The following is a 24,862-nucleotide window of genomic DNA, read 5'->3' as shown; positions in this document are numbered from 1 at the left end:
GGCCTAAAACATAGAAGAAATGGGGTAACCTCCTCCAGTTATCAGTATCTCCAGAAGTGCTGAGTCAGTTTTTAATCTGTTTGGTATTAAGCTTAATAACATTAGACTTAGAACTGATCACCTTTCGGAGTAATTGTTTGTCCCTTTGTCATCTTTAGTGGATTGAATTGGTGGAGATATATGCTTTGGCTCTAAAAGGCTTTTTTTAGTTACTTGTGTTGAAATGCTGTGAGTTCAGAATCCAGAAAAGTAATCAAACAATTTCAGTATGAAATACAAAGACATTGCCAGCAAATGCTGTATTCCAGAATGCTAATCAAACATAGCGAAAGAATTCCAAACCAAGAAAGATACACGTAAATAAAAAAAATGGTCATTCAGAACTGGCCTGTACTTTCACTTTCGCTTTCACAGGCCATTTAATACTAATAAACACATTTCAAGTGTAGACTCGCCTCTGTTTTACCTGTACTTTAAATATACATGTGTATATTTATATATAACTTACACAAAATAAGAAACACTCATATATGTTAATAGGAAATGAAACTTTTCTATCCACGTATATACATGTAAATGTCAACTTGTAAACAAAGACTCTACATGTAGAGATAATATGATCATCAACTCCATGTCATATCACCATGTAGTATGCATGCAAAGATATATGTAACTGTGTTTCACCAAAAAATATAGTTTCATGTATGTTTATGTGAAATTTGTGAATATGTATAAACATGACATCAGCATTGGCATGACTGGTTGAGCTCTTAGCTTTCCCGTGTTTTCATCTTACTGTGTGAACCATGTTCAAATGATCGGAGCTGTTTGTTCATGCTTTTATGCTGCTTGTTTCACTTCATGATTTGTTCTTCAGGATTATTTCAGAAAAACTGGCTTTATCACATGGTTACAAGGGAGAGAGAATATATATTGGTGGGGAGATTATGAATATTCAAAGGCCTGTTAAGACATGATATTGGAATTTACATGTACATGTATGTACAAGTTAATAATGCATAAAAATGTTTTATTGGGAATAAAAGCAATTGCAGCCTTGGGTTAATTGTCAACACTCGCCTAAAAACATTCTTCGAAATATTGAATCTTAAGAAACATAAAAAATGCCGACTAAAAAGTGTATAGCCTTTACTTGCGAATAGGGTTGTATTAATTTTGAATTTTGACATCCTGATGGTTAGAAAAATAGTCGGGTAATTATATCCCTTAATTATGGATTCAAACAGGCACAAATTCATATTAGAAATATTTTATGTGGTACAGTATGTACAATGTATATCATATACATACATGTACATACAAGTATTCCCCCTTCTTTTGAACATCTATATCTTGGATATGTTAGTGCATGCAGCCATTACATGTACTGTACATGTATTGCTCACTTGTTTACAATGTACATAATGATACACTCTGCCAATGGGTGTTTAATGGTACTGTAATTACTGTTCCCTCATGTACATGTATACTGGAAAGGAATCTCACTACATACATTTATAAGGTGTCAAGAGCACAAGACATTATTCTGGCCACTGTCCAAGTTCTAGACAGGTTGTTCTTTCTTAGCTACGCAAGTTCAATGTATATTACATGATCTGAGGTAACAAAGTGGTAGGATATATACTGTGTATATACCAATTGGATTGGAGACGGTGAAGAAAACAATTCCGGCATCCGGAAGGATCAATGAATAATTTATTTATGCTGATCAAGATATTTGTGGAACAGCTTTAGCTGCACAAACACATCAGCGTCAGACTTGTTTCCTGTGCATACAGCGTGTTGTTTGATCAGTGGTTTGTGAATGTGCACAGTTAAACTTCTGCACAGTTTAACTTTTTGTTGCATGAAAATGTCAGCTCCTGTCCACAATGTTTTCTCATTTGTATTGCACAGTCTCTTTGGTCTAGTAAACAATGTAGTTTTTATTGGTTCATGTACTAGATGTGTAAAGCTTTAGAAAACCCTTTCTACAGCATTTTAACCAATTATGTTGAAGTCAAAAAACAAAATGATTATCAAAAGCGGCTGGCTGATTTGACTTTATTTAGCCTTGTGTTTACACATGTGACAGCATATTTTCACTTTCTGTTTCATAACCTTACCCCCATTAAGGACATGAAGGTAAGGTTCTGGCTAATTTTGGTGACCACTTATTTCCTTAATGCTTCACCCCTCCCTCATGTCCGTGCAGTGCCATGTGTCTCCTCCGTGGCTTAATTCTCATCATGCTGACATAGCCTACATCTGTCCTGTGTGTTGGTACCCTATGTCCAGTGAAGTGGTCAACTTGGTCAAGTGTCCATCCTTTCATACCATTTCAGTATATAGGTTGGTAGCTCCTCTGGCCTCAGGTTCTTTGATGGAGTCTTCATCTGATACATGTAAATTGCCACTCATGGATTAGCTAGGTCATCCATATACAAGTATGAATATCTTTCCATTCATGTACAAGCTTCAGTCATTTCATATGTGGGCTTGATGACAAAGTTATGTTCCAAAATCTTACAAAGCAGCACTGGAGTATGAAGCATTTAAAACCATGATTTGTTTTTAATGACAAAAGGCTGTTAATGTCTTTACATTTCATGGTGATGGAGAGCATGTACATATGTAGCATGTACATTTACATATGTACATGTACAATGAATATATGTACATGTACACTGAATACATATACACTTAATAAATTTTCATGAATATAGCTCCTCAATATTTAAATGTGTCTGAACTTCAATAGTTGTCAAATTATAAGGAACCTCACAACTAAAATTAGCCTTGTTGGTAAACGTCATTCCTAATTTTAAGACATACTTTCAATCAGACTTGATATCATTTACATGTATCATGTATGTATAACCTGGTTTTAATACTATTAAAGAAGCGTAAAAGTTTAACGATCAATAAAACTGAAGTCAAGATGTATTTGTGAAAAATTCCTTATATTAAAATATATGTATGTTGAAAATACCAGAACATGAGTTTTCATTGCTTCATTCAGGCATTCTGCACATGTTGAAATTGAATCTAATTGGTCTGGAATGTGGAGATTTTGGGTATGGTAAATCGTTTTCTTGACATTCCTGCTTCTGTGCAATAAATAAAGCTTATTTGTGGGGAATAGACTTGGTATATGAAACATCAAGGATATCAAATATCTGCAGATAAAGTCAAACAATCTAGACAGCTATATGCAAGTCTGCGTGCATAGAAAGCTCGATCAGCGGCCTTTAACTTACAGAACACTTTTCATCACAGGAAGTTCAGTGTCCGTGATCACACATTTATGTAACTTCAAATGAAGAATTGCCGACTGGTACATGTAGGCAACCTCATCCAGTGTGTTATACCTGCCAAGATTCCAAGAGAAATGGAGGGATATGTAGAGTTGTGCGAAGAGGAGGGTTGATGGTCATTTATCAACGTTGAGAATGGCTCCAGCATTCTAACAGCCTTTAGGAAGAAGGGTGATGGCCATGCAGGGACATTGAGCAGTCTTTTATATGTGTACCAGGACGGTAGAGAGTCAGTGCATGGCTTCCTGAAGACAGCAGACTAGCCCCACGTTTAATGTAAATAACATGGTATGTATTGTTGTGTCGTGACAACAGCGGTATAATGGTGGCTGGTAATGAATGTTGTTCTGTTCGATTGGAATCTGTTTAAATGACCTGTGGGCTTCCTGTTGAATTCCCCAAGCCTGTATGACTCCTGTGCAGCTGTACTCTCCCGTCAACGAGCGAGAAATGATGGGTCATTTTTAGAGAGTCATTTCCATAAAATCACTGATGTGTCTTCAAGCCAGCTCATGATCATTGTAATTATTTCAAGGTCTCATTTGATGGCTGCCTGTTGTCTACCTCTCAAAGGAACACGGGATGTATTGTTTCCTGGACGCAATTTCTGCAGCCTGGATGTTTGAAGAAGCCCGTCGTTGAATCTCGTTGAACATTGTCTCAGACAAAGAAAATGCTATCAAGGCCTTATAGCCCTGGCATCCAGCTCTATTCAGCCATGTTTGTTTGTCTGTGCCATTCGTAGGATTCCATTACAGTAATTGAACCTGGACACTGCACAGAAGGATTTCTGCTAAAAACCGGGCTGAAATTTATACCTTCATGAGGCTACCTGATCAGTGTGTCTCAGCTGAGTATTTTAAGTCAGTCAGCTGAAAGTGGCTTAATGATCTCTGATTGGAAGTGTCTCTTCTCAAAATAGGCACTGGCAGCTTTTTGCCTGTCTGGGTCATTATAATGGCTTTTTAGAGGGCACGTTCTCCATCTCCTGAACAGGAACAAAGCTGAGGTCGTTTCAAGCCCAAGCTGTGCTGATGACAAGCTTCTTGTGAATATTATACTGATCTGACCATCTTGTGTTTAATCCAGCTAACCGTCTGCCATATCTGCCACCTGGATGTAAAACCAAAGGTTTGTAAAGGACAGCTGCTGAGAGCGTCCCGAGATGACCATGAACTGATGAGAGAAGACGGCAGGATGGGCTCTGAGAAGAAGACATGTTTAATGTATTATCACTGTCTGTATGCTACCGCTAAGGAGAAAGCTGGCCAAACACTGCTGAGATTCTAGTGTTCTACTCGCGGTCGGACACCGGAAAGACGAAGCCTATTATCAAAATGGTATTATGATTGTAATCCATCAAACACCACCCTCTGGTAGTGTCATCTCATCCTCGTGAAATATACCCGTGATACAGTGTAATGTCTTGTACACCTGTATGTATGTACCTGTGATGTGAAAGATTATACTTTTCTGTTTTCAGTGCCACAGTTAAGCAGGTATCAGACATGTATACATGTGCTCATTGATGGCAGATTTCTGTATTTATGGAGGTTTATACTGCAGACATGATGTTCATATAGTGTTTCATATGGAACGCCTCTTTGTGGTCTGCAAGAGGTATAGAAGTGTTTCAATGCGTACATCTTGATTCAGCACTTTTTATAAATATTTGTTAGTCTGCGGGTATGAAAAATGTAGGAATTGAATTAAGGGCGCAGTGAACAAGTACATGTATGTCCTGATATTAATTATCAGAAAGGCATAAGTCAGACACTGATGGACTGGTTACTTCTGAACTGCCGGCAGACTTAGCTTACATTAGTATCATTACAGCGTGAGTCGTACGTATATTTTCACTGATTTATGAGTGTAATAAGTGTTATTTATGATGTGATTAGCGGATAGTGGTTAACTCCATCGGGCTGTAATCCTGCCTCCTCCATCCATTATAAATGGCAGTGGATATTAGGTCTGCATGTTAAATCCTCCTCGTCGGACTGGCTGAAGAGAACACTGACATGTTGATCACGCGTAAATCACACTCTATCTACATGTTTGTGTCTCTAATAAGAGTGTATGAAAAAATACATAAATAAAGCCACGTCATAGACCAAAAACTATTTAAAAGAAAACTTCAAATACATATATTAAACAATGTTGCAAATTTCAGTTTCTTGTTACATAATAAAAGGGCTTACTCATTTCTAATGTATTGGATATGTTAGAGGAAGGTACATGTTAAGTAAGCTGTGTGCATTTGTATTTGACACTAATTGTCTTTGCAGGAAAACAAATTTACATGTATAATGCTGAGGTTATTGTATTATCAACGTTCTTTTCATAACTTTGTAAAGATGATCCTCATCACAGATGCACTGAGGCAAGAAGATGAGTTTCAGAATGAATCACATGTAAACAGTGTGAATGTTTTATCATTACCCTCGTTTGGAACATCACCAGCTAGTCCCCAGACTTAATAACTTGTATGGCCTTTGTGAGAGACAACTCAGTATGACTATTTAATGACCATACTGCAAACACCAGTCGCGTTTCACCATGGCAACCAACTAATGCTTGTTGTTTATATATTTGCAGAAGTCCTTTTCCATCACAGCTATACATTTGAACACACTGATTAGACACCTCTATTACTTGTGAATGTGACTGTAAAACATACATGGTTTTATAGTGATGCATTATGTTTTAATATTTCATCACATCTCAATCCTATAATCAGGAGTTGCAGTACTAACTGCAGCACAGTACTAGCACACAAACTGACCTGGTGTGCTCCATTTTCTGACAGCAACATTCACCTGTAGTATTTGTAATTACTTTACCTGGGCAGGTAACCAACAAACATTGATCTGTAACTATGGGATCAAATGTCCTTGGGTAGTCGTGTTCTTGTCTGGACACTGCAGGGTTTACATGAAACTTTGAGTTACTGAATGGATGTTGTCATGGCAAACATTATGTTTAGCTGTAATAACTTGACAGGGAATCTGACATTGGGTTTGTACGTGCTTTAGAATTTGTATGTTCATGCTTTAGGCATGTTGTGATTATAAATGCTTGGTAAACGCTTTGAAGGATTTTTTTTTGCCTGATCAACAAACTACATGTATAGAAACGAAGATCAACAGCATTGTCAGCAACATCACATGTACTTGTATGATAAATCTAGAAACAAAATTGATAGTTCTTACTCCTATATTCCTGCATACGAAATTGGCAGTAGGAAAACATTTGTTTTAAGATGGTAACATGTACTGTTTTTGTTTTGAACCTTTTATTATTTCACCAATGATTCATCTAAATTTTGACACAAAAGGTTTTGTCATTTCATTTCTTGTCTTTTCAATAATTTATATCTGTTGTCTGCTGATTCAAATCACCTAGATTGTAAAAGAAGTTATCAAGTTATTGCTTACAGAACATTTCCGAAAAAGGTTTTGGGGGATTTGATACATGTAATCACCATTAGACATTTTCTGTATGAGGGATCAGGGCCCTATGTACAAAAATAGGTGAAGGTTTTCATTCCAAACTTCAAAGGTGACATTGTGACGATGCAGAAAGAAATTGTTTAAGATGCCTCTCAAAATCTTGCTTTCTGAGAGCCTTTAAGTCTGAAAATAAGAAAGCCATTGGTAAACCATCATATTTTTGTTTAATTTACTTGTCAGTGTGAATAAATCTTAGTTAGGACTCTCAGGTGGAGCTAAATGTTTTAGGAAGTAAAATGGCTCTAAATGTGGACCTGGTAATGGTGATTATGTTCCATTGGAAGGAATTTGTCTGAATATAACATTGAACATTTAGAATACCTCAGAGGTAAAGGTTGATAAGTTAAACATTCTAAACATGCAACACATGATTTCAATAATGGAACTTTATTTCTAGAAATAGTTCCTCAAATGTCTGCATGATATGGTGGAAGTATGGCTGAATTTTGTTATCTGTCCATAATCATTCATTCATTTTGCTCTAGTGTTCTAAAGAATTCATGGTTTCTGTTAAGTGCAAAGAAAAAAAATGTCCAGATGTATTAACCTACCTTTTAACTGATGTAACAGGGTTAACTATATTCATTAAACTACATGTACATATGAAAAGTTCTTACATAGTTTGGTGTTCTGTAGCTACAATAACATCACTTGTATGAGTTCACCAAACAGTTAATAGTCTAATGCTTTCTACCCTAATTTTTGTAAAATTTGGGACAGATATTAGTAGTGTTGAAGGTAGAATATTACATTTCTTTACCAGCTTTTTGGAAAAGTAAAGATATGAGGTATGTTGTTCATTAGATGGTTTAACCATGCGAGAAAAAAGAAACTCCATATTCCTGCTAGAATAAATAAAGAAAGAAATATAAAGAAAAACTGGTCCTAAACAGATGTACATGTATTAACCTTCCTGTTAACTGATGTAGCTGGATCAACTATATTCATTAAACTACATATAAAAAGAATTTAGTTTGGTGAGCTGTAGCTGCAATAACATCACATGTATGAATTCACCATACAGTTATTAGTCTACTGATTTCTACCCTAATTGTTCTAAAATTTGGGACAAATATTAGTAGTGTTGAAAGTAGAAAATTACATTTCTAGATGGTCTAACCATGTGAGAATAAAGAAACTTAATATTGTCGCTAGAATTACATATATATTGGCCAAAATGTGTAAGTATATTCATGTGTCTGTATACTGTACATGGCATACAAAGTTGTATTTAGGTTGCATGTATGGTGTCCTGCTGAACAAAATGTGTTGTAAAATGACAACCTTCATTCGAACATGAAAATAAGTTATATTTCTCGAAAATAATTGCAACTTTCTCCTGTGAGTCAAACGAAAAATATTCACATTCAAATATATAATTGTTTTCATTTTGGCTTTAGGTTGAGAACGTGAAGCTAATAGACCGATTCAATGCTCGCAATCCTGCTGTTGGCACGTTGTACCTGACGACAACTCATCTCATCTTCGTTGATCCGTCTGGGAAGAAGGAAACATGGGTAAGCTTGTACAATCTACATGTATGTCAGATCATCCACACTGAATTCAGCTCTTTGATGTACTTCGCTATTACGTGTACATCATCTGCACTGAATTCAGCTCTTTGACTTCACTGTTACATTGTCTACAGTGAATTCAACGTTTTGACCTCACTATTACATTGTCTACACTGAATTCAGCTTTTTGACTTCACTAATACATTGTCTATAGGGAACTCAACTTTTTGACCTCACTATTACATTGTCCACACAGAATTCAGCTCTTTGACCTCACTATTACATTGTCTACACTGAATTCAACTTTTTGACTTCTTTATTACATTGTTTATGCTGAATTTAGATCTTTGACTTCACTATTACATAATCTTCACTGATTTTAGCTCATTGACAATGTTTATTGAACAATTGAAACTCTGTCTTTCACTCTTGCATTAACATTTCAAGCTGGAAGTAAATTAATGTGTTGTTATCTGAAGGCAGTAAGCTTGTTTTTAGGTCAGGTTAATTATTGATAAGCTGTCTATTTTTACTACTGCAATGATCAGATGACGGATAGGTGCATGCTGGTGGTTACATTGTGTAGGAGGCTGTCTATTGTACTGGCACAGTGTATGCTGTTACATAGATACTCAATGCTTCATGTATGGAGCTGAAAAATTGCAGGATGTTGGATCGATACGATGTTGTTAACATGCGGTAAACTACATTTATATGAACTGAAAATGTGGAAACTTTTTTAGATGCTGTAACTTTTTCGGCTACCTTGACCTTCAGTGATGAAGCATTTGTTTTAGTTTTTGCTCAACTTTTGATTTTGTAAATGCCATTTATTCGTGCCCTAATGTGTAGAACACACCATTATGTACCTCATACACCTGGTTGATCAGGTTGTGTCCAACTTGGCATGTACATGTATCCTTAGTCGTGGTGCTTAGGTGTCCATTCACTCCAGTTAATATCGCTAAGCGCCAGGAGACCATATTTTCTCTTAGTGTTTATGGGCATACATGTCTGTGTACATTACTGCTTTAGTACTGCTGTACTAACAGATGAGACCCCAGGCTATTGTCAGAATAATGAATGTCTGAGCTTGCATTTAATTTGTGCCAGTTCAGGCAAATAGATCTTTAAATGAAAATGTGAAAAAGGTGTACGCTAAATGACCACAAATTTCGTCCATGACTGACTTGCCAATTAGGATGATTTTCTACTGGAAAATTTTCAGCACCAAAAATAATATTTTGTGATTTATTTGCCTCTAAAAATGCACTTTTGTGGGCGAAATTTTATGTCATGCCTTTCTCCATGGCAACTAGTCTTTGGGTCTTTGAGGCCAATAATATAAGACCTGGAACATGTACTGTAAGCAAGGTCTGCCAGCTAGGGCTTAGATTTAATATGCCCTATTTCTTGAGCCTTTTCACATGTTCACCTGGTGGTGTTTTAAGCTCTCTATCAAGACTAAAAGCATATTTTTTCTGTCAAGCCCTGATGTTGGAAAACTCACCAAAACATACATGTAAATTCTCTCCATTATCAAGACATTAAGGTGGATAAATTGCATTCAAAGTTGCCAGCAAACTTGCGAAAAGGCTGAAGCAAACTAGCCTAGGGTATGCTTAATGTAATGTTATTTGAAGGCCTTCTGCAGGAGAGGAGTTGAAAGCCTGTGACTGTAGAACAGAAAAAGATGAAAAGAAGATGTAAGAGGACACCAGTAATAGTGACTGGCTGTGTGGGTTTAGAGTTGGCAGGTATTAATTTCCTCAAGCTACATAGACATAAAAGTATTATTAGTGTTCAGGAAAGAAATATCAACAATTTATAATACGCCCACGGAAATGGTGTAATATAACTTTATCATCATTCATGAAGAGATCGCATGACATGACGTGCTTAAAATTGAGAGGGAAATGTGCTCAACATGTGGGAAAATCATTGACTTTATTCACAATGTTAGAAACAGGGTTAAATTTACCACTCGTGAATATGTGAATAGTTCTTGAGCCTAAGGCATTAAACATCTGTAGATAAATACTATAAATGGCTTTAAAAATCAAATTGTGAATATGCACACATACCTATATATTGCTTCATTTATTATTGGTTGTCAATGATGCAAAATATAGTTATTCTAATGATATCATGTATTAAATAATAATAATGCATATATCTTTCCTGGACGCTGCCCGGTTTCCTCCCACTGTAATGCTGGCGGCCGTCGTATAGGTGAAATATTCTTGAGTACGACATAAAAAATCAAATAAATAAATAAAATATAATATTATTCAAAGTGTTGTGGTACATGTAAACTCTGATGGCTAGCCCAAAGGTACAGTGTACATATATCATTGATTGTCATAATGTTGAATTGTACTTTCTGAATGTCTGTTGGCCTAAATGTACATGAACAGATGCTTTGTTCAGAGAAAAAACAAAACAATATAGGGTTTCTTCCAATGACAGCTTTACACATTTCTCAGATGTGAAGCCTTGGTTAATATTTTTCCTAAAGCCTCTTTAATCAGCATCTTTCACAAAACTTTTTAAACTCTATGCCTTCAGTTAGCACTGACTTGGACCATCAGAGCAGTATTAAAAAAACAGAACCAGACGTACTGTCGCCAAGGTTAACAATAGAAAATCATTAGAGACCAGAGTAATAGTGAAGGCAACTTAGGCAAGGTGCCAGGTCCTCCTTCATTGGCTATGAACAATGAATGGCTTTGATGTGACATAAACACTGTCGTAGACCAGGCGGCACCTTGTCCAATGAAGGTGATAATATTAGCCCTGTTAAATAGGGCAATGGTAAGATAACAATGCAAGAGATCTAGGCTCTTGGGGATTATCACATTGGTTGTTATGGGCACCTAAGGGATTGTCCATTATGACCACCTAAGGGATTGTCCATTATGACCACCTAAGGGATTGTCCATTATGACCACCTAAGGGATTGTCCATTATGACCCTAATGGAAAAATATTCAAAGGACACATTGGTGTTAATTGTTTTGAAAGAAATTTGTAAACTCCAGTGCATGGACAGTTCAAGAGCAATTGTTGCTTTATTTCCTTTTCACTTTTGTGATGTCAGGTGGACAAATTGGCGTAGGGCATCAAATTAAGGAGAGATTATTAAGGTTTTTGCAGAGGAGAGCTTTCATATTTTCTTTTCAGATTTTGAAGTAAAAAGCTTCTTTTTGTCAAAACAGTGCCTTGTCTGTGAATTTCCTTGTAGATTAAATACAGCGCTAACTGTCGCCGTAGCTGGTTTACACTGTGCACTTTACAGAATATTTTAAATAAAACTTTCTTCTTTCTTTGGATGCTGGAACAGGGCTTTTTCCAAGCACATGTGTGCATTTGCTGTACAATGTCCATGTGCTCCATTCAACAGTGGCATTGCCTACATTTTGTGTTATCCATCTGATTAATTTTACATCACCTATCATTTGACAGTAGTCCGGCTCATGCTGGCTTTCTCTCTTGCCGTACTTGGGAAGGTATGTCATCAACCTGAGGATGGTCATGGTTTCCCCCGGGCTCTGCCCGGTTTCCTCCCACCATAATGCTGGCCACCGTCGTATAAGTGAAATATTCCTAAGTACAGGCATAAAACACCAATCAAATAAATAAATAATTTGGGTTTAATTGGCCATCATTGGTAGGAAATGATTTGGATTATAAAGCCTGGTAGACTGTGGCAAACTTGCAGTTTCCAGCACTTCCTACTGTAATCCAATTCCTAAGGCAGTCTGGGGAATTAACAGTTGAGTGATTGTGTTACCCTCTTTCCTGGCTGTGTCTCATGTGATCTGAGAAACTGTCTTGAGCTTTTCCAAATCAAATTGTCTCTCAACGACTAGCTTTGGGGAAACCATGTTTTTGCAGGGTTGGGAACCGGCAATCGATGGAGAGAATTACATAATAAATGTTGCAGTGCAGTTCCTGGACAACTGAATGGATACAAAACCTATTGGGAATGCAATATGCATGGCTTCAGTGTACTCAAGGAGGCTGTGGTAACCTGTGGAATGGGTTCATTCGCATTTAGTCTGCATTATAAAATAATATCTTCTTCACTATTGTAAAATCCTATATTTAAAACAAAGAAACAGAGGATAACATTATTACACTTTTCGATTTAAAACTTAACTCGTTATCATCTTTGGTAAATGTACCAATAGACGTTGTAAGGTAAATGTTAAGATATGAACCAGAGACAATTCATTTTTGAATGGCTTTAAACATTTACGTAACCCAAAGTTAATGTCACATAATGTAAAAATGGTGTTGTGTCAAAGGTTAATCACTACGGCTGTGGGTGATTTTATCATCAGTCTCTGCTCCAAACTCGCACATTATAACCGGAATCCCGTCTAACAGGCCTTGAACAACATTCGTTTGACCCACTGGTCCGAGGAGATTTTTTTATTTGTCAGTGTGTAATCAGTCTTCAATTCGGTGAGATTACAGTGCCAAGAATTATCCCTTGAGACAACTTTGCTATTCCGGTCACAAATTGGTCTGCCGTGGAACAAAGTGCACGATCTGTGAATCACAGCTGTAAATTTTGGTTTGGTGTTTGTCCTGATGGCTGTATCTGTGTAAAGAGTTAGTGAGTGGAACAATGACCAATTCCAGCTGTTCCCAAAGAGACAATCAGATGGTTAGTTACTGGTTAACACCAACATCCCTGTGCGAGTTACCTCTTTCCTGGACCTACATGTAAGTGTCAGTCTGATGGCTTTTACGTGAGCAGAATTAATCAGACCAGCAAGGTTTCCTATGTGTTTGCTGTCAAAATGTATTTTAGGGACAATAAATCTAAGGTTTTGTGATTATTTTCCAGCTCTGAGATGGGAAAGTTGTCTGTTTAATGGGAGGAAATAGTTTGGCTTCCATTTAAGCTTAAACAGTTTGTTCCTGTCTCCTTTCACATGTGGTTCAGCAGATTCTGCTTCGAGACAGATCTCAAACTGTACTGTTAAGTCGTATATTTCAACTAAAGTTTCATCAAAATTTCCCAGTTCTAAGATCTGTGAGTTACCTGTTCTCTCTTGGAAGAACTATTCGTATTCCTTCTTGACTTGTAAAGTTTGATGTGAAGAAACCATACAGATTATATACTCAAGTTATATCTGAAAAGGATTTCAGACAGTAATGTCAAGGTGACCCAAAGCTCTTTGCCTTTATGGGAGAAATGATTTGAGATTATTAAGAAAAAATGTAGGAAATAGATTTGCTGTAATACTCACATTTCAAATATGATGGGATGCACAGGTCCTAAAGGAAATCTCACTTTGATAGAGAAACACAAAAAAAAAAAAAAAAAAAAAAGCTCTCTGACTAGAAACCTAGAAGGAGTTCAGTGAATGGATTCAAAAGCAAGGATACGGTCTGATCAAAGAAACTACTGCAGCACGAGTTTGAAATGTCCAAGGCAATCCTGAAGAACTCTACATACACATATTAACACCCGCCTTCTCCTTAAAGACAGATCAAATTTTCTTTGACAACTCAGTAATTAATGTCCAAGGATACACAGTGTGTCTCTGCTCATTCCTTTTTTAAAGTGAATAGATATTGCGACACAGTGGGGTCAAACAGGTCTCTGCTCTCCACAACAGATTTTGGACATTGATGAAGAGGCTGTCTGTTGAAGCAGTGATATTCCAACAAAGAAATCGAAGACCACTTTGGCATCTTTTATTGGTTCGTTTAGTGGAGGACAACCTTAGACAAGACTCATTTAACTGTGTGCATCGACCTGAGAATGGTTTTGTAGGGATATAAGATTAGGACAAATTCCCCTGGGGTAAGGGATTTGTGTGTCTCTTGAGGGAACTAATCTGTTAATCAGTCCACAATGAACTGTTCAGGAGGAAAGCTTGAACTCAGCTTGAGAACTGGCCAGGAAGACAGTATTGGGGGCTGTGCAGTACTGATTGTACAAGGTCCTTATCTGAAATATATTGTAATTCTTCACATGTTGTAACTTTTTCACATGTTTGCAAGACATTTATTCAAGCCTATTCTGAAAACATTATTCTACGTAGACTGGTAAAAGTATTCCTGAAATTGGTCAACTCAACCAATGTAATTTTGTTTTGGAAAGCAAAATGAAAAAGGTGCGTACACTGTGCTGAAAATTGCTCTTTCATGTACAAAAAGGTTGAGGATTAAGGAATTGGGGTACATGTAGCTGTACCATTCAAGATGATCAGCACACATGTGGCTATTATTTTTGATCCTCTTATTATTATCAATGTATTTATTTATTTATTTTTTTTTTTGCTTTTTGCAGTGTTTGAAATATGTTTGTAACTGTTTAAATAGAGTTCTGGGATGACAGACTGTTTTGAAAGCAGTGTTATTTACAGACTACTTGTGGTTGCTGTTGGTTGTCTACCCAAGTTTTATTACAATACTTTATCTGCTGTCCAAGGTCTTAGAAAACAATGAAAACAATAACTGTCACAATATACATACATGTACATCTATATGTATATGGAAATATGCTGGCCAAATACGTGTATCAAGGTATGTAGTTACTAAAACAGTATTAAATACATGTACCCTAATGTACCAAACTACTGTAGATTTATTTGTTTTGCTTTCACTTGTATCTAATTATTTGATGATTTCTTTGATATTATGTTACATGTAAGCCAATGTGTCTCTTCTCCTGTAAATATTGTAAGATAATGTATTACATAGAGGTGCTCTGGGAAGAACAGTTCTTGAGAACTGACAGAGCTATGCGTACATTTGTATCGTACTTACCCTCTGAAAAGTTATACATACATACATACATACATACATTAAAACATATATGTCTGTACTATATACATAATCAACATCAATATTTAAATCTCATTTCTTCATCAACAGTATTGAACCTTCATGTACAGTGAATAATGTCTGGTGTCCTCACCATGGTGAAGGGTCCTGATTCTTCTACCAGCGGTTTATAATTGCATGGTCAGTGGTAAATACATGTATGTCCTCCAGGGTGCATGTAATGTGGTAGTATACAGTTGTGTCTATGCCCTAAGGATATATTGTGAAGAGGAAAATATGATGTTTCCCGTGTTTGTGCCGTGGAGATATTAGATAACATCCTGAGCTGTAAGATCTTGTTGAAATCTTCTGCATGTTTTGTAAGCCAGCCCTGAAGAACAAGTACACACTTTGATTACCACTCCCCTGATCAATGTGTATACACTCCTTGCTCATCAAAATAGAGAAAAAAAACCAAAAAGGATCAGAGGGAATAAACCTGTAAATGTAGCCTTTGATCGTAAACTATGATATTCTGTTCATGTTAACTTTGTGCGTTTGTGTGTTGAAGGTGGAGAGACTTTGATGCACATCATCACAGCTGTAGGCTATAACTGTAACCCAGACATCATGGCTGTATCCGTGCATGATTCATACTGTATATGTACATGTGTACTGCTCGTATCACTAGGGGTTACATTTACATAGTAATATCAAGTTTTGAGAGAAAAGCTTCTGTCTTTTGTCAACAGTGACTGTATGAAATCAAGTTATGTTAAGGTTGAGGCAAACATGTCATCTGAAAAGGTTTATTTAGTCAAGTTTTCGTAATGGTATGAGTGGTTCAGTTGGTTAGCACGCTAGTATAGTGTAATGACCCAGGACCCTCTCACCAATACGGTCGCTGTGAGTTCAAGTCAAGCTCATGCTGGCTTCCTCTCCGGCTGTAAGTGGGAAAATCTGCCTGCAACCTGCGGATGGTCGTGGGTTTCCACCGGGCTTTGTCGGGTTTCCTCCCACCATAATGCTGGCCCCTGGCGTATAAGTGAAGTATTCTTGGGTATGGCGTAAAACACCAATCAAATAAATAAATAAAAAATTAATGGTATGAATGATACTATTAAGTATACGTTTGAAGCATTGCAGACTGTTAGTTCGCTATGGTATTGACTTTGATAATTTTCTTGATGATCTGCCATCGGTAAATGACCTAAAATTTGGTCTCCCCCCCCCCCCCCACCCCCCCTCCCCCCACCCCCCCCAAAAGCACTTTTAGAGGTAAGTAAGTGTTGTAATTATTACTTTTGATACTGCAACATACAATTTTTCCAGTGGAATATCATCCTACCTCCCACACAAACCTTGGAACGTGTACACCTCTCCAAGATAAATAGAACACCTAGAATCAGGTAAAATGTTCAACTTTCATGTAGTCATGGGCAAAATTACGGTCACTTACTGTGTATGTATCTTTCCTAGCAATCACCAAAAACACCAATCAAATAAATAAATAAATATATGGATATATCTTTGTCATAATGAGTGATATTACATTTATTTCCCCATAAATTGGACATATTTTATTCATCCCAAGGCCTAACACCTAATTTTGTTCATTGGCCAAATTACTTCATTGGACATCTGTGTGATTAGATTAACACCTTCTTGGTGTCGTTTACAAATGAGTCAACTTATCACAGCTGTTCCACACGTTCTATTACATTAGAAATGCATGTATCAGATTTGGATGGTACTTCAGGAATATGGCTAATCTGAACAAGTAAGGTAAGACTTGCTGATATGATGGTGGAGTGTGATCAGTGGATGTTCCTCAAGACCCTTCCTGACACTCTAATTAGTTCTAGCCTGGGCCCTGATCTGGGACTGTTTGCTTTTCCTTGGCTGAGATGTAAACCCCAAACCCAACCCTCCTACACTGAAGAGTTGAACCTTGGCAGACTTAAGCTGTATGGAGGCAGGGTCTGTATTGATTGGCTGTGATTGGATGTGGAAGAGCTAGATGTGGATATCTGGGTTGCACTGTGCCTCTCCCTGTGGAATCTGTCTGCTGTTGATTGCACACCTCACAAAGTTGGAGATCCTGTCAAGTTCTACATGAAGTTGCCAGTTCCTAGCTACCACTAAGACCACTCTGAACGCTACTGTATTCCCTCTCCCAGAATATGCATTGAACAGCGGCATAGACAAGATCACAAACTGTCTGTGGCTTTGTTTGGCAACCCCCTATTAGTCTTTATCCTGGATATCTAGACTTAATACTCTGGCAGACAAGTCAAATTCTGTTGGAATTCATTATGTCAATAATAATTCATTACAATGTTGGCAGGTTGATTGCAGGTTCCATGTCCTGTAAATCCCTCACAAATTTGATGCCTTGATCTTCATGAATGGTTTTCAGGTCTAGAAACTCTTTTGTAAATTACATTTGTTTTATATGATAATGTATAATATAAACACCGTAATATCACCATTTGTCCATGTAGTTCAATAGTTCCAATAGTTCAGGGGCCACTTTCACAAAACTTGGTGAGTCACATTTCTTGTAACATTTTACGTAGAAGATGTCGAGGTTATAGTGCCATTAGGGAAAGTCATTTATGAGAAAAGTCATTTTGTTTTTCACAAAGTTTTTTGAAAGTGACTCCTGTTGCTTAGCCTATAATCAAAAAAACATGAAGTTTTGTTGTCCCTACACACAGGTAGAATATAGCCCTGGGCACAGTGAAACAAGAATCCTTGTTGTGATGTGTAGTCTTCTGTTATGGTTAGATCTGCGAATCTCTGTGCAACCTTCTGTGATGTTCAAACCGATTCGGTGGCCTAATCGGTAGAGCATGTGCCTTGAAGTCGGGAGACCTTATGGTGATCAGACTTGGGTTCGGTCATACCAGAAACTTTAAACATCTAGTTGCCAGTTCCTGGTTACCGCTAAAACCACTCTGGATGCTATTTAAAATATGGCACTTATTGCCCGCCTTTGCTTGACGCTAGGAGTAATAAAGAACAAGGAATAGAACTGATTAGCCCGGTGTCAGTACAGTGCAACTGGGTGGGATGTCATGTCTGGAGTCTTTGGCATGATGGACATGATATTTCAGTACCTACATTTGTAAATGTGATTTTGTTTACCGAACTTTGTATATATGCACATCTCTCCTATGGCCTAAACTTGTGCTTTCTAATTTTCAGGGTAATCAGTTCAGTATCTACAGTTTCCCTTGTAATCATTTTTTTTTGCATGTACATGTATACTTGTTGTAGCCAAAGGGTCGTATTTTGGGGGGGGGTTCCTGACATCTGCTTTCCACGTTAAATTTGAGTTTCAAGGTGAATCACAACAGTTCAGAATGTTTTGCTTTTTCTTCCATTGTCAATAAACCAAGCAGATACTCATGGTATAAACTGCTGTGAAGAAGGCATCATGCCTCCACTACATGGAGGCTTTTTGATGCTTTTTGAACATTTATTACTACTAAAGCCATGACACTGAGGCCACCGAAGGGTTTCTTCTTGATCTTTGTAGTGCACAGATCTGTTTTACAGCAGTCCTCCTTGAAATGTGGCAAAAAACAGGACACATGTCCTGCGTAAAAGCAGAAAATCTAATGAAAACAAATGCACATCGGCAGATGTGTACTCATCCATCTGTGTTATGTTGAAGCCTTTTTTCTAAAGAGCCTCATGCACTGTAATGAAGTTTGTTTGTGGTCGATCCATCAGTAAAACACTTTTTCAATGGCTGTGCCGACTGATGCAAATCATTGGCTCTATGATTAACCTGGATTATTGAAATTCTTTGAATAATTCATCGATTGGAGATGCTTTTTCTCTGTTTGACCATGACTCATAAGGCATATCCATTTACCAGATTAAATCATCAGGCTTATGTGAAATTCTTTATTTTTGTCCAGTTAAAAAAAAGTAGATTCAGTTATCTTGGTAAGATAGAAATACAAGACACACAGTGTATATGTGTGCACATTACAGCTGATGTACTGTACTACGTTTTCAGTCTGTAATGGACGAAGCTTTATTAAATGACTTGATAATTTGCTGGATTGTTGTTTTCTTTTTTCTTAAGTTTAGTATGACAGCAGTCTGGTTTATGGGTTTATGACTTGTCATGTCTTGAATAATGAAGTTCATGTTAAGTTCAAGAAAGCATTTTAACATGCATTTATCAGATTTGCTTTGTTCTATGCCAAAAGTTTGGAGAAATGAAGAATGTGTCTACCATCAAGGCTTGCCAAAGAATCCAAACCAAAGAAATGAAACTTTTTTGTTATATCCTCTGTGCAGTACATGTATGTGTAATTCCAAAGTTTTGATCTCTCTTTCAGATATTACATATGTTGATGTCGACTGTGGAAAAACAGCCGTTGACAACGGGGGGTTCACCTCTCCAGATCCGCTGCAAGAATTTTATGACCGTCAAGTTCATCATTCCCAAGGAGAGGGATTGTCTGGACATTTACCAGTCCTTGCTGAAACTGTCACAGCCAGGTAAGGTGGAACGATTAAGGCTATGGATACAGAGTATTGCCCTATTTGTGGGCTTTATCTCTTACCACCAGTTACATGAAAGCATTAAAGGTTGAAGTGCAGAAAGACTTAGATTCTCATACAGCCATGAGCTCTGTTTGAATGATGGCTGTACATCCTTGTGTCAAAATGCTGTGAAAGCTTTTGGACATAAAATTGCCCCATTGACTTCGTTTTTTGGGTTTATTGCTTGTGAACAGCATCTTTGCAGTAGATTGTGATGGCTATAAGATTCATGAATATGGAATGTACATGTATTGCGTGCATTAGTTTAAATTTTTGGGAGCATTTTTGACATAACTGGCGTATGGTGGAAGGTCTTCCAGCAACTTGCGAATTAATACACGTAAATCAAGTAATCAGGCATAACTAGTCATATCATTGTATTTGGAACTTTGAGTTAGGTCATAAACGGGACATGAACAAACAAGGTTTGAATTCAAGAATAAAATCCAGTCATTGATAAATTTGATTTAAATGCCTTTAAGATTGAGTGCCATGTGTTCAAGGAAGATGATAAGTGAGGCCTTATCTTTCTTTTAGTATGATAATTGCTTGACTTTTCCTTGCCTATGCCATCAACAGCACAGTACAAATGTCAAGGCTATATGCATATGCTGTTTGTGTATTCATCATGTACTATCATTTGGTATAACCCCAGTTATGGCCCAGAATCACCTCGTGTTTTATCTCATGATGATAATCCCAAGTGTAGCCAATTGCTACTCCTGAACTTGTCTTGCCACTGTGCTGGTCATGTTAGTATTGACTGTACCTGGAGACAGGTGGTTATAGTCTCAGGACTCGAGCAGCTTCTGCTGCTGGACTTCTCAGATTTCTGGTATCATTATGATAAACAGAATAGAATGATTCAGGGCATTGTTACCAGACACTACTTTTTGTAAATCTAGATGTACATGACACCCCAGTGCAGTTTAATCAGTTGCATAACATGGTTTAAAAGAAGTCCATTTTGAAAAGTGATTTAAATTAAGGTTTCATTCATTCAGTCAAGTTCATAAGGCAGCATGCATATTTTAGAAAAGTTCATCTGTAGCATGACATGTTTTGGAGAAAATCCTTTGTGTTGTTCTACATTGTCAAAGTTCTATGTGAAATATCCACAGTAAAGTTCATTCTATACATGTGCTACTTTCATTTGTGTTTGGCCTAAGGATGCAAGGCTAACTGCAGGGTCTATAGTTGATAAACAAGCTATTAGAGAAGCTGGGTAGCATGTTCCATGCGATCCCCCCATGATATCATTACCCGTTCTGAGAGGCATAATGCACTCACAATACAATAATGGTGGTCGACTAGTGGAACACCAGGGCATTCAACCGGTGACATGTCGACATCGTTTAGCTTCCGTTCTCCCTGACAAGCCCTATGGCCTGCACTACTACAAGTATTGATTGGCCTTTGATTGCTTCTGTCAGCCGCCCCGCCTGGGGCTTAACCTGGACAAAGCCCGATTTACGATGACCATTGTCCTGAATGGTCAAGCCTGGACATAATGTAGCAGAGAACAAACGGAACTGTCTGCTGATGCCAAGAGGCTATAAGCTACACCAAAGTGCTTGTAATGTCAACATATAGCAGTATATTGTAGGCCTTCATGGACATGTCCCTGACTAGAGAGGCATTTAGTATATTTACCTTTATTAAACCGTCACTGACAGGTAGTCAATACTTAATGATACAGTCTATTGCATAGGAGGAAAGTTACAAATGTCAACTTAATGAACGTTGAATTTTCAAATATTCTTTCTCGCATTTTATGATCCCTGAAAGCTTTGTGCTGCCACTTTGGTTAGGCTGTGCTCATTCATATATTGCTAATTAGTGGCTGGAGCTGGATCCCTGCCCCAGACGTAGGGGTTGTAGCCACAAAGGTCACATCGGGGTAAAGCTTAGCCATAAGGGTTACGTGCTCATTGATTAGCCTCCCTGATGAAAGGCACGCATACCCTCTTAACTAAGGAAGTGCATACCCTCTTAACTAAGGAAGTGTACATGCTGGTGTGGTTACCTAGCCAACCAATAGCAAACCTGATTCTCCCTAGGTTCCTAGGCCATGGACAGGGCTCCATCACTGACCTTAAGCTGCTCATTTTCCTATCAACCTTAATTGTATTACCTGACATTATCTAATTTACTGAAGACTTTACTTCTCTGAAAAATGTTTTATTGATTTTTTCACCAAAAATTTACTTCACAGTCCTGTTATTAGCTAAAACCTCTTTTTCAGAAAGATGTAACCATATTTTCCTGAAAATGGAAACCAGATTGCAAATCTGAATTTTTTGTTGCAATTTTTGTGTCCAAACTGAAATTGATTATGTCAGTAGTATGTGATTCACAATGTTTTTTGTACTTGGATTAGAGCACTAAGATTTGCTCGTAACAGGTTATAATAAAGGGTATATTACTGTAATTCTTCAACCTTTTCACATACATTTTTGCCAGATGTTCATATTCAAGCATATGAGGACTGTATTCTCTTGTAGACTGATAACATTATACTTTTCCTGAAGCCCTGAAATTGGCCAACCTAGTCAGTGGGTTTCTTCTGCAGAACCAAATGAAAAAGGATGCTTAAATTGCGCTGAAAGCTGCTCTTTTTGTCTGAATTTTTAATACCAAGATAAGCAGATTCCCCATTCCCCAGGGTTTCTGATTGGTTTTATCCCGCTACATGTAGCATGCTATTAATTACTGGAAAACCTGATGGAATTAATCCATTTGCCTGAGGCTTTGTTTCTTGTTCAACTCTCTGATCTGGTGTGAATGCTACCGTTTGGTGCCTTTTGGCAATTAATCACAGAGATACCATGTATAAAGTTTGGGGGCTCACCTGATCATGCACAACCTGCCAGTTGTTATCATGAGGATGTAGCAAGAAGAGGAAGACTTCATAAGTATAGGATAAATGATAAAGTAGTACCCTAATTCCTCCATGTTTTCACATATGAAAGAGCAACTTTCAGTGCAGTTAGTGCACATTTTTAAGTTCATTTAAGCTTCACAAAAAATTTATCAGGGCTACACAGAATAATGCCATCAGAATATGCTTGATAACACCTTGCAAACATGCGAAAATTTTAAGAATTACGGCGCAAAGAGTATGGTTCTAAAGAAAATGATATGCAAAATCAATGATTAAAAAAATAAAATTTTTGAGGCATATGTTTTTTTTTAACACCCCCAACCCCCCCAATCTCATGCATATTTTTCATTGATGTTCTACATGTTTGTGGTATTTGAAACTTGTATATACATGCATATGGAATATTTCTAATATTTGAAAATTGTTTTCTCGACATCAGTGTGAAGTATATGACCATATACGACCAACCAAAATCAAGAGGTTATCTGACTTTTAAAGGCTGTACTTTTTTTAGAATGGATCCCTGCCCAAGATTAAATTGGTACTGTTTCCTGAAACTTGACATGTCACACTGGTTCCAAATCACATTAAGACAATCAGCCTGAAGGCGTGTACATGTATATAGCTACAGGTTGTCGGCATGTGATTATTAAAGGCCTAGAACACCCTTTAGTGGAGAACTGGTGCAGTGGAAATCATAAGCTGGGCTGTTGTACATGGCTTCTGAATGCTTCTTGAGGGTCCCAAGGGGCCAGAACTATGAACTGTGTAATTATACCAGAGTCATGGGGCATGACCTGACGCAGAGGATATGACTTGTTCTGCCGGAATTCTGATCAGGCCAAGGTGTCAGGTCCATTTCCACATCTGACAGTTACCATTTCTCTGTGGACATTCACAAGTTAAAGATAAATTAACTGGGAGAGATAAGAACCCAGTGGCCTGTCGAAATAGAGTGCTTATCAGTGTGATGAACCAAGATAGGAAGTTTTGAAACCATCAAGGTGTCTGTAAGAGACAGATCTAGAGAAAACATACCAATTTAATAGCGTGTCTGCATGTATTAATTGTACTGTAATTGAATGTGAGAAGCCCGTCATTGTGATACTGTAGCTCTTTGTCTGGTTTTGAACAAGGAGATAATTTAATAGGCAGACTTTTTCTAAAAATGGGTTAACTTCATGTACATTTTAATCCACAAAAAGGGCTCTACATAGATGATTTTGTGAAGCCTCTTGTTTGCGCAATTTTTCTTTAAATACCAAATTTATTGCTGAAGTAAAGAGTAAAAAACGATAGCTATACTGATGATGAAAAATCGTGATGGCTGTTATGGTGATCACTGTTGATAATGACTTCATGCAGTAATGTGTAGTGATGAGTGCCATTATGATAGTGTGGTAATGATAATGGCTGCATTAATGATGATGGCCTACATGTGGTATAGTGGTGGTCTGTATAATGATGCATCGTATTTAGAATGATGATGGTGCTAACGATTGTGGCAATGTAGTCAGATAAATCTCCCTCTGTGTGAGCACTCTTGTTTCCTGGAACTGTAAGAATGCTACACACAAATCTGTTTCACAAATGTACATGTTTAATTTTGCATATGAAGTCCACATGAGGGTGTCAGATGTGATGATGAAGGCCATTAGAGCACCCACTATCAGTGTAATTTAACTTTGCCACGAGGTGTTTCTAGGAATTTAGATAAATTTCTTCCAACTTCAAATGCCATTATCGTGTAGAAGACTTTTGTTGTCTGTTAATGGGCTGGGTTCCTAAAGTACGATTGCCTTGATTTCCCTTGAGAGGTTTGTAACCAGCAAAAAGACTGCAGTATCCGCTACCTGCGCTCCGCTCTAAGCAGATTAAGTAATAGAGTTTTCGCTGTCAGGAGCGGTTACACTGAGTTACCTACGTTTTTAACATATTGATTCAGTGCCGCACAGAACTGTACTGCCTACAAATATGTCTTCACAAAGAATGTACAGGGTTTGGTCCATGAAACTTTGTGTCTGTATTACGTGTGTGTACAGGTTTTGAATTGGCTGTGGGTTGGGATTCCATCAATACATGTAGAACCAGGATACACATGCGCATGTACTCCTGAGTGATGCATTTGGAAACTTGTTTTAGTGTGTTGTGTAATTTTACCAAATTGTTTTCCACTGTTTGTCAGTACCAGGAATATACTGAACATTTAAACTGATTTATTTATTTGATTGGTGTTTTACGCCGTACTCAAGAGTATTTCACTTATACGATGGCGGCC

The 24,862-nt window shown here is 37.5% G+C and overlaps 1 protein-coding gene across 3 annotated transcripts in view; it reads left to right on the top strand.

Moving 5' to 3' along the window:
• The window catches only part of LOC135472170 (myotubularin-related protein 8-like), a 70,041-nt gene that overhangs the window by 10,140 nt on the left and 35,039 nt on the right, over window positions 1-24,862 (top strand). For all 3 annotated transcript variants that reach the window (XM_064751542.1, XM_064751543.1, XM_064751541.1), the window contains exons 2-3: window positions 8,230-8,346; window positions 19,493-19,655. In XM_064751542.1, the coding sequence (XP_064607612.1) occupies window positions 8,230-8,346; window positions 19,493-19,655 (280 nt within the window). The remainder of the gene's footprint in view (window positions 1-8,229; window positions 8,347-19,492; window positions 19,656-24,862) is intronic.

The sequence above is a fragment of the Liolophura sinensis genome, chromosome 8 (assembly GCF_032854445.1).
Source record: "Liolophura sinensis isolate JHLJ2023 chromosome 8, CUHK_Ljap_v2, whole genome shotgun sequence".
Lineage (NCBI taxonomy): Eukaryota > Metazoa > Mollusca > Polyplacophora > Chitonida > Chitonidae > Liolophura > Liolophura sinensis.
Note: the sequence above shows the minus strand (reverse complement) of the source record. Positions and strands in the feature narration are given on the sequence as shown.